Source organism: Zea mays, chromosome 7, assembly GCF_902167145.1.
Source record: "Zea mays cultivar B73 chromosome 7, Zm-B73-REFERENCE-NAM-5.0, whole genome shotgun sequence".
Lineage (NCBI taxonomy): Eukaryota > Viridiplantae > Streptophyta > Magnoliopsida > Poales > Poaceae > Zea > Zea mays.
In genome coordinates this window covers 78,237,473-78,249,307 of record NC_050102.1, presented here as the reverse complement: position 1 = coordinate 78,249,307, position 11,835 = coordinate 78,237,473, and the positions used below count along the sequence as shown (strand labels likewise).

The following is an 11,835-nucleotide window of genomic DNA, read 5'->3' as shown; positions in this document are numbered from 1 at the left end:
GTTATGACATCCTAATTTAAATTGGTATATGCAAGTTACTAACAAAGGTGCAACATATACGACATAAGAAATATATATATTTTTAGAAGTTTTTAGGGTGGTTCTTGTTTGAGGTCAAAGATTTACCTCCATAATCTCATGGGAAGGGTTACTTTACTCGTTGTGTTAATATTCATGCCATGGATAGCTAGATAATAGTTTATTTCAGAACCTATCTCTTATGCTAAATATTGAATTTGGATATTTACTTCGTATATATTTAGGTATACGTAGTTGTTGTCGATGATGCTATCTATTTGATTTAGGTTAAGTAGTTTGAAAAACTACATATTTTCTTTATCATTGAGTTCAACCCTAAATCCACAAGCATCTATCAAATAAAGTAAAGGGTTTTCCAATTACATTATGTGAAGATGTTCCACCAAAATTTTATTTTTTTAAGTTCAAATCAAAGTCAAACAAAGTTCAAATTCTAATTTAAACGCAATAATAAAAATATCCAACATGCAATACAAGATTCATTTTATTTATTTATTAGTTTATTCATTTAGATATATATATATATATATATATATATATAATAGGAAAAATTATTTTATCACATGTTTATTTAAAAAGTAGTTTAAATACATAGCCAAAATTTAATATTTTACCATTTATTTTTTTTATCTTTATAGCATTTTCCTAAATCCTAAAAATAGAATTTTGAGGTGTTACATTAATTGTAGGTACAAGATGTTTATAATTTTTATTTACACAAATGTTTACTAATATAAATTTAGATTGCACAAGGAATATTAATATGAATAAATATGAACATATGAACCTATCAGAAAAAACACGAATCCATTTAAGTGAATACCTTATGAGCTGTAGCCTTTAGGCACATTTACTTGTCACATTAGGTACCTAAGGTAGTTCAACATTATATTAAAGCAAGTATAATAAGATGACATAAATGGAATGTAAGAGATACCACGTCAATTTTACGGTGATGTGGAGAAAAGAGAAATGAATAGAGAATACATGTAGGCTGCTCACTAGTAGGTAGCTGAAAACGGTCTACTCACGAACTTCAAAACAGTTTACGAGAGAAAGAGTGAGCCAAATATTAAATGTACAACTCGTATCATTAGAGAGTTGTTGTTCACTTGTTTTTGATACCTGAAGGATATAAAAAATAAGGCAACACAAATGAATCGGTCTTCCACTCCACCCTTTAATTAAAGGGAGAAGATAGAAACGTTAAATAAAAGATGACAGGTATGAGATATGAAAAGCGTGAAGGTAAAACAAACAACTCATCTTGGTTGAACACTACCTCATTCCATTTTCTTATTATATAGCAAATAATTATGAACATCCCTTTGATTCTTATAAGAAATGACACGAAGGTAAGAAGAGAAAACAACTTCATAAGCAGAGAAAAGCAGTTCTCATCGATAAAAAAACGCTTCCTATGTATGGCACTCTTCCTCTATTTATAGTCGATAGGTACAACTTTGTAAAAAATTACAATCATGTCCTCAAGCCTATACATACGAACTACAAAGATGGTTGAGGGCCCTGTTGTCATTTTCCTCGGTAAACAAGTCTTGGGGATTAATATTAATTTTGCCCTTCTCTTGCCAACTCCTTAATCACGTGTGTATACCGTTAAATCGAACAATTGCACATCATTTCAACTGAAGGTGTCCTTCAACATTTTACCATGTCATACCTGAAATAAACTCAAAAATAATTGGTAAACCAATGTTTTGAAGACCTTTAACTGAATAAAGCCCCAAACAAGAGTTATCATATAACTAGACTTTTATTTAGCAATATATATATATATATATATATATATATATATATATATATATATATATATATATATATATATATATATATATATATATATGACATGACAACATCTTAGGGCTATATTATTAATCTTACTCTTAGAGCAAGTATAATAATTGGCCGTAAACTAGCTAAATACTCATGTGAAGCAGTGGCGGAGGTAGGCCTATGGCCACTAGGGCCCAAGCCCTACTCTTGGACCAGCTAGCTAGGGTTAGACAAGACATATCCATGAGCAGTGCGGCAGCGGCATGCGGCATGGCTTGCAGGCGAGCAAGCAGCCATACGGACGCCGCAAGCAGCCAACCAGTGGCAGCAGACCAGGCGTGGCTTCGAGTTGTATCAAGTAGGCAGCCAGTAGTGTGCAGGTGGCCAAGCTTCAGTATTTGGAGATATATTGTATATGAACGCTGCTAAAATTAGAGCTGGAGAAGTTATTGTCAATGCACTCTAAGACCAAGTCGCTCCTTCTAGCTTACCCTCGTTTTGTGCTGCTTTTAAGTCAATTTTGTGTTAAATTACGATTATTATATCCAAACAAAGTTTATATGTGATATTATCTATGTATTTATGTGATTTAAATGTTTTAGCTGGTATAAACAATTTTTAGTGTAATATCCGGCTCTACATTTAGAGAAATTCTGGCTCCGCCACTGATGTGAAGTGAGAGAAAAAAAGAGAAAAGTGGGCTATAATCTAGACACAGGAACCAAGAAGCCATGTAAGAGAGATAAGTAGGATTATGTATTAATAGTAAAGAACTAACTATATTATGAATAAGCTAAGATATAGCTGCAAAAATCATTGCACCTAATAATCGACCATATTATTAAATTTGCTCTCATAGAATCAGAGGCTCAGTCCATAAGTCAGTCCTCCCTGTCGCCTTGCCCCGCTGCCTAGCTCCAATGCATCTGGCATGCCTCTCCATTCTCCACCTACCATGAAACCGACGTCGGTTACCCATAGTCACCAGGCCTGGTGCCATTAAAGTTTTGGCTCTGGCACTGAACGTGCATTTGTATCGTATCGATCTGGATCCATGATCCTAGAATTAATAGTAGCCATTCTACCGACGCTAGATCGTAAATTTCACTGTAGACTTGGAAGGATATATATGGACAACGACGATATGGATATCAACCACTAATCTTAAAGCAACAAAACGACCACCAAACTTAAAATTAATGAGGTAGACATATATCATGAATACGAAGCATGTTGTAGGACCGTTTTTATAGCTGACTGGCTACGAGGATTTTTTTCTTCAGATCTGTTGAGTACTTTTCAGCGGGGTATAGTAACAGGCTAACAGCTAATGAGCTAATACCAGGTAGACACTCTTCTCGTACAGTCGTTAGCTTTTTATGGCACGTGTCATGGTGCGCACGATGCACTGCTGCAGGTTCTGGAAACTAATACACGTACACGGCGGCCGGAGCCGATCCCGGGACACGTCAGCCTGACACCCGGCGTGGTTTTACATGCATATAAAACAGCACGCAAGCAAATCCAACCGGCACGCACGCAGTTGCAGTGCTACTCATTACTCAACTTGCAAATGCAGGGCGGGAGGAGCATGAGCGCAGTGGAGGCCGCCAAGGAGGCGGCAACGAACGTGGGTGCCTCGGCCTGGGCCAGCAAGGAGAAGACCAAGGCCGTCGTGCAGGAGAAGGCGGCCAAGGCGAGGGCGCACGACCCTGCCGAGAAGGCGGTGGCGGAAGCCAGGATGCAGGAGCGTGTCCACGAGGTGGAGGCCATCAAGCAGGACGCCATGCGCAAGAACGCCACCGCCAAGGAGCGCGCCACCGCGGCAGAGCACCACCCGACGCCACTCGACGTAGGGGCCGCCTCAGCGACGGCGCCTGCTGCCGGTGCAGGTGTGCCGGTTGCTACGACCGAGACGGGCGTAGCAGCGAAACCGCCCGGAGGCACGTGACGCTGCCTTCCACGGAATCGACGGTGTCCCACCGCCAACCGGCACGCCCGATGGCCACTACATATGAAGCGAACAAAGAATATCGCAAAGTTCTTGTTTGGCTGTGGAGCTTGTCAAATATCAGGCTACGTTATTTTACATATATGTAACCTTTGTGTGTGTACTAGCTGGTGTCCGTACTTTACAAGATAACTTATATATAAATATATTTTATACTGAAAAGGTTTTCTAATTTATTTGTGATTTTGACTATACATAAATTTTATTATTTTAATTTAGTGTTTTACCAACGCAAACTTATATATATGATAGTTAGGTGTTTAGGTTTTTTACCGCTCACAAATTATTAATAAACTTTAGTGCACAACGGTTACTTGAAAATAAAACACCTATTGTCAATAGACCTCAATATCTCATTATTTTTTTTGCCAACAAGCAATACATGACTAAACTGAAACAAATCAAATTACACTACAATGTGAATATCGCAAAAACAAAAGACTAAGGAGTGAACTTCTTTGTAGACATTATTCTTTGTATCTCACATTTGAGAAGCATTCATTTCTCTTGCCACAAGTACCTTTACTTCTCGCATCATTTTAACATAACAGGCGTCAGCGACAGGTTGGGCAACAACCCACACATGAATGTTCAATAGTCCGGAATAAACGAACATCCATGTATTGCGATGATATACAAATTATTCGATAAAATATTAGTATTATATATGTCAATGTCTCACAATTTCTTTGTTAACAATCAATATCTACTGCTATAAAGCATCGTTTTAACTGAAGATGCAAGCTTTTTTATCGCTTGCATTGAGCTTTTTTATCGCTTGCATTGAGCTTTTTTATCACTTGCATTGTGCTTTTAGGCATGGTGTTAGTCTGTCACAGAAACTATGGCATCAACTGGTTTTGGCACATTATGTAAGACCTAAATTGTGTTAAAATAAGCCAAGAAAAGTTTTTTGAATACCTGGAATCATCATCACTTGCTTTTTTTTGTAGCTTTTAGTATCACTGTTTGATCATGTGTTGATAGACACTTGTTAAATTATAGTAGAATCGTTTTAGAATGTGCAAAGATTGGTGAAATAATAGGGATAAACATATATGGTATCTGATTCTGAGCCCAACTTTATCTGGAATACAATACCAAAAGTTTGTATCATCACACAAGGAATAAATTCAGACCGTTTATATCTACGCAAAAAATGTACACTGGTAGCATTGCAGCTCCACTTTACATGACCTCATCTTAAAGGATTTACAATATCCTTTACAATAGGTTTATGTGCCTCTGTAAAACAATGGTTGGTCAATTTTTTATCCATAAGAAATGTTGAATTACCACATACTCCTAGTCCCAGCCATCAATAACAAAGATGTCCAATGAATAGCCATCACTCATCGAATATGCATGTGCTTTTTGGATATTAAGACCAAGCTTCCCTAAGAGAGAGGTAGTTGTGCCAATACCTCATTTTCTCATCAGCTTCTTCCTTACTGTTTTGCAGCAGGAAATGATCAATCCATGGTGTTACAAGAATGTTCAGAATAGAGAAAACATAGAACTAATATACTTTTGGAAGAAAAATAATCACCATCACCAGTAAGTATAGGCACAACAATTCATCAAATCCTATAGAAAGCCATAGGCCTCGATTCAAATTCATTCAAAACAAAATGGAAGAATTCAAAGCTTTTCATAAGAATAAAAAAATATATACAAGTTTCTTACCTTAAATATCTACAGCTCTGCCATATAATCAAGAGCTATGTAACAATGCTCCTTCTTCAGCTCTTCGGCCTTTTCCCATGTAATACTTTCCCTATTCAATGTAAAATTGTATTGTTACATGGTAGGAGAAATAAACATTATGAAGTACTTCAGAAATATACTTCTATAACCTACATGTATAGGGATATTTTAGAGAGAGAAGCTGTTTCATGAAATCAATTATGTGAAATCCGCCAACATTAGTTCTGTAGCATGCCCCCGACATAGGTTGCCCTTCAAAAAAAGATCGAATGAGGTTGTTATTTCAGAAAACAACAATTTAATTATAAATACACAGGTGGAAAAGGCAGGTTTGAGGAGATTTTATTGCACAAAATGCTTTAATGATTCTAGTAGAGTTCTGGTGGATGGTGTCTGTACAGCTGGACTCTTCCGTCGACGCCTATTTTTGTTATTCATTTGTTTATGTGGAACCAATTTTTAGCAAAACTACAACATGCAATTGGCAACCTATACTTTATATATAAATCATATGCCAAGGTCAGAGCATCTGAATTTTTTTGTTAGTCTGAATGTTACCCAAAAATTGCCGCTACTGCAACACCGATATTGACACTTTGAGAAGTCACTCCAAACTGGCACGAGCAAAAGACGAGACTTAAACCATGTTCATAGTTCACATAAGGGTCATTAAAGTGTTTAGAAGCTATTACCTTAAGTCTCCTTTTTTTCTTTCATGGCCTGCGAGCATTTTGATAGTAGCTTACCATTCTTGATCATTGTTTCAGCAACCTACATATATATTACGATAGAAACCTTGTGAATTTATTTTGACAGTCATGTCAAAGGATGTTGCCATTTAACTTGTCTCTTCTATCAAAATAGAAAGATTTACAAATTCTTGGCATATCAGCTAAATCAAAGGATGTGCATTATCAAAATAGAAGGGAGGGAGCAGATCACTCATTGGGCTTCTCCTGCTTGTCGTCCGCCCACTTGGAGATGGAGAAATGGACCTTCTCACGGGATGCGACCTCAGACTTGAAGGGCTCCTTGAGATAGTCACGTGCCAGCTACAGACGTTGGAGTAGCCTATGTAGGTCATCTCTGTTGTCTACCAGAAGGGCATCACAATCATGGTCGTCGACATCGCATTGCGCCGCGAGGACTCCTTGCTCCATCATGTCGGGGCGCTGAAGCTCCTGGAGCGGGGCGAGGGCGGACCGTTGCAGCATAGAGACATACGAAGGGAGAAACTTGGGCGGCGCGAGGGACGCGGAAGGCGGGCGAGCAGTTGGGCGAGAGAGAAGTTGTGGCCCCGTGCGTGCACACGAAATTCCATCGTGGAGGAGCGGCGGTGCCTCGCCGCCTATGCTACGGCCAGCCCCGCGGCCAAGGCCCAGTGCCAGCGGTGGCAGAGGTGAGGGAGGGAGGGACAGACCCTGTCACGGAACCTCCCAAGGTATTAGGCCCACCTACAGATGTCCTTGTCCTAAAGACCTCAAACAGTCATGCAGGTGTGCATAATGACTCGGCAAGTTTGGTTGTATGTATCTCCATCATATCGCCCAAGAGCGCTTAACCCATCACGCAGACATTACACATCATCGGAGTAAAGAGTAAGCAGAAAGGATTACAATAACATAATTTATATTCATACAAAAATATAGAAAGAGTAGTTATTACATATCCGGGTACTTGAGTGCGCAACTTGTTATTACATCAATGGGAGGCAAAACGCCCTCCGCAAATAAGTTTTAGTGTTCATCCTTCTGCTTGGGAACCACCTTGGAACAGAAACATCAGAACGCAGCCGTTTCATCACCTACAACAACATGGGTTTGAAAACCCTGAGTATAGAGTGTACTTTCGCAAGTCTTACCCGTCAAAGGAAAAGACTCTCAAGGATATGCTGACTTTTGGGAATCAAGGTAAAGCTTGTCAAGATTCAACGACTCTTCTTGCAGAAAAGCTTACTAAAAGTGGATCCTTAAAATCCATTTTTATTTTCATGTTAAGTAGTTCCTGCATCTAGATTTCTTTCTATCCTAGATCAAGCACTTGGCCTATGCTAGCCGTCTTTTATCAACCCTTCAATTCACTTGATTGCTACGTGTAGGGCAGTGACCAATTCTTCATGTTCAAGAAGTAACAGCAATCCGAATCGATTACTACCCAGCTGGGGATCTCCAACCACACGACATATGTAGCACTTTACCCTTGCTTATGTCAACTCGCCACCGGGTTTCTCAAGACCAGAATGGGTTCACGCCAACCGAGAGCACATATACTCCACCGTCCAGCCTCTTGCCACAGAGGGTACACTACTCTCGCCATATCTCCACTCCCATTGCGTGGTGGCCTTTCTAGCATTGGTCCGACCGAGGCAAAGCTTACCCATGATGAGGCATGTGGCCAGTTAAAAGGTCCTCGATCATCAAGCCTACATCGGCTCAGTCCTTAAGCGACTTAGACAGAGACTACACCGAGACTCCCTTCTCGTGCAAGTCACCTGCCCGATCTCGTCTTTATCGTTTACGACCCAAAGTTTGGTACCTGACAGAGGTACTTCTTTGAAATGTGGAACCCATCACAACCATGATGGATTCACCATCACAAGTCTTTTCTTTGTAAAATTCCCTATCCCATGTGAAGCATCACCTTTTGTTTAAAACAAAACATTTTTTTTCTAAAGCCAGGCTAAGCATCAGAAAACTTGTTTGAATAAATCAGGTAACAAGAAATGGTAATCAATTTTCCATGGAAGGAAATGCATCAATAGTTTAGCACACAACTCCTATCACCTAATGCATCAACAAGGTGATAAAGTTTTTAAAACAACAAGGAAAGGGATAATGCACCGGGGCTTGCCTTGTGTTGCAGGAGGTTCAGGGTTCACTCCGTAGATATCGAAGTAAAAGTTGTTCTCCGCTGGAGGATTTTCAGCCTGGGAGACAACCTCTTCTTCTACCACGGTTTCTTCCTCATGTTCTATACATGACAATACATGTACATGAATGCTTATGTGATGTCATGAATATGCAGTTACACAATAGAAACATACTAAGTTGTATCTTGAATACAACTTTCCTTCACGGTACACACTAATCACTAGGGTTTCCTAAGTTGGTATTCTATTAGTATTAAGTAACTTAACCCTAGAAGGCTAGTTATTGGCTTTGTGACCAAATAGTGTCTAAATCATTTCAAACTTCGCCTAGGGTCTTCAATTATCTTACTGAGCCTACCAAAAAGTTTCACAATTTTTGGAGTTACTAAATTATTTCCAAAATTCTAAAAGGCTTGGTTTGAGCATCTTTAAATGCTACATAATTCCAGGCTTGGGATAAAAATCTTGGAGCTATTTTTATTAAATACTATGTGATTTTAGAATTATAGCAAAATTGGTCTCACGATTTTACTAATTTTCTACAAATTTTCTAAGGTGACAGTAAAAATAAAAAGAGAAATGATGAATAGTATTGGGCTGGATCTGGCCCAAGTCAGCCCGCGACAGAGAAAACGCACGCGCGCCTGAGCCCGCATGAGCCTTTCGCATGGAGCCCCCTAGTATTCGAATAACCAGTAAAGAACCCCAGGTACTATTCACTTATCTCACTGACAGTTGCATAAAGGCCCCTGGACTTTTGTTTCTTTACGGCTCTAGGTCCTCGTTGGTGCCGCATCGAGCACATGGCCGGAGTCATGATTTCTCGGCGACGGTGACCCTTCCCTGAGGCAACAAGCACTTGGACACCATGTGCAAGTCTACCCGAGCATATGCCCTCACTCAATTGGACTGGTCCGACCCTAATTGATGCTTGTTCATGGCTACGACGGCGTTAGAGCTCTGGTTAGCGTGTTCTGAGCAACAAAATGTGATAGTGTTTAAATTGAAGCTAGGGCGAGTTTCACTGATTCACCAGAGGTCGGGTACATGCGTGAATTTGGAAGGAGCGGGTGTGGGGGAGTGGGTCGAGGTGAGTGCGCTCTTAGACGTGTTCTGCGGCGGCGAGGTGATGTTCTCGATGCCCTATCATGGTAATGTTCAATCGGTTGGGCCGACGAGCTATATTAACATTCAAGGATGCTAAAACATGGCATAGAGGGGAATGAACAGACTTGGGAACGGCCGATCATGACCGGGTGCCTCATGACGGCGTAAGTGACCCGATTTGGGGAAATCCGGTGACTGGGGATACGGTGCACGAAAGAGGCTAACAGAGGGTGGTATGAGTGCGTAATAGAGAGGCGAAGCGAGGGTAGTGATCAATTTAAAGGAACCGACTACATTCTTCACCAATTTGGGTCGAAGACGATCATGGCGGCGGTGGGATATTCCAATGGATGAGTTCGTCGTGGCACCCGCCTGTACAACGACTCAAGGGCAGTAAATCCCAGCTTGCTACGGTGATAGCTACGTGGTGAAAGGTTCACGACATGGCATAACCGCGAAGGACGGTGGCCACCACGGTGATGATCGCCCGGCCACGTCGTCGTGCAAGTGGGTACGATGAACTGAACAGGACCCGAGCTCATCCCTACGCCAAGATCATTTACCTCAAGCGGTTATCCACGCACCACGGAGCATGAATCACAATGCCAGTGAGGATCATGACGCAGGTTCACCGGTGGCGGGTTCACTGCACCTGTGATCTTCTTCAGTTACTGTACCATGCGATCTTCTTGAGTGCACCTGACAGAGCGATTTGAGGAGCTCCTTTCTCAAATTTTTATGTGACAACCTGTTTATCTGACTACATCAAAGTTGTTGCCCATCATACCAGCTTCAACTTTGTTATAAGTTTCTTGCTCATACATCCACTCGATCGAGCACAATTTGGTTCTAAAGTCAATCCAATGCCACTGTCAGTCTAACTTTCAGACCAGCACACGGCTGACAGCCCAACTTCCTGGCCATTTTGCTCTAATTTCTGTACAGCTCTAGCACTCAATCACTTAATAAAACTTGGACTACATTAATAGCTCTACAAATTTGTTTTAGTGACCCATGGCAAAATCCCCATAGATCAAGAGATACAGGGACCTAAAGTCAGCATAATATCACTGTTTTTTAGAGTTAAGCATTTGGGTGCCTTTGGGAACTTTTTGCAATTTACTCCAATTTATTCCATAAAACATGGAAATCTCCAAATATAAAAGTTGCCTAGTTTTTGTTACTCTACCACTTTGATGTATGCACTTTGGTCCAAAAGTGCATAGAAATTGGAGTCACCTCATAGAGCACTAATTAGGGTTTCTAGGGTCCGTATTAGGGTTTTGAGTGTTCTAGGGTTTATGGGCCACTCAAACTCTCTAAGTTTAGTCTCTTTTGAACATCTCCACTAACCTTTGAGACCGTACCCAAATTATCATCTCACACACCCACATGCTTCTATTCCTTAGGTAAGTGCCCTATCCTAGGGTTAAAGATCAAGTCAAGTCATCACCTCACAAACTTGTTTTGAGATTTTAGCCTAGTGGATGCACTCTAGGTGTAACATACATAATGAAATGTCAATGCATATGATGCAATGCCCAAGTTTTAGTTTGGTAACACCAGGGGTGTTACAGACTCGGGTTGACGGGAGTGGAGGAGATCTGAGAAGGATGCCACACGATGCAAATCCATGGACGTTTCTTTGAGGAAGATGATTGTACGGTCAGGGGGATGCGAGGTGTAGCCGTGGTAGCGCCTGACGCCCACACTACATTATTCATGTATGGATGTGGCTTCTCTCCTCCCATTGGGTCCTCCCCTGGATACTCCTAGCACGTGGCTAATTTCTATCAGTCCTTGTTTCTCTCTCCGCCTCAACTGAACAAACTTAATTAGCAGACGCAATGGTGCAACTTTCTAGTATCAAAATAATTTGGCTGCAAGTTAAGCAGTCATGCGCCAATTCTGGCACAAATACTCCAACCACAGTAACAGTTTTTATTCATCAAAACGACGACAGTTGATACACCTACAATATAATACTAGTAATTTAGGTGCGCTTCGTGTGCCTAAAAAACATTTGTGACATGAGTGGAAAGAATATTATATTTTTAGGCACGCTATTCACATTTATTGTACATTATATATATAATATAGAATATTAGGTTAGATTTATAATTGGTTCTGGAGAAAAGGTCATCTAAAATAGAGTTTGGTGAATTATGATAAGAAATTGTTGTCTATTTCAACATTTGGTGTTGGATTTTTATATTTAGATAAACTTCGTCTAAAGAGTTGAACAACATCCATATATAATTATACAAAGCATACCAAATATTTTGTAACTTAAATAATTGTTGATGGT

General features: G+C 40.3%; 1 protein-coding gene across 1 annotated transcript; it reads left to right on the top strand.

Annotated features, from left to right (window-relative positions):
* The first annotated feature begins 3,369 nt into the window (after positions 1–3,369).
* Positions 3,370–4,028, top strand: LOC103643070 (11 kDa late embryogenesis abundant protein). Its single transcript, XM_008666231.4, has one exon. The coding sequence runs from the start codon at positions 3,407–3,409 to the stop codon at positions 3,782–3,784; it is 378 nt and encodes a 125-aa protein (XP_008664453.1). The 5' UTR covers positions 3,370–3,406; the 3' UTR covers positions 3,785–4,028.
* The last annotated feature ends 7,807 nt before the right edge of the window (positions 4,029–11,835 follow it).

Bases quoted from the DNA above. Each gene is read 5' to 3' on its own strand.
- LOC103643070 (XM_008666231.4), top strand. From the start codon at position 3,407: ATGCAGGGCGGGAGGAGCATGAGCGCAGTGGAGGCCGCCAAGGAGGCG.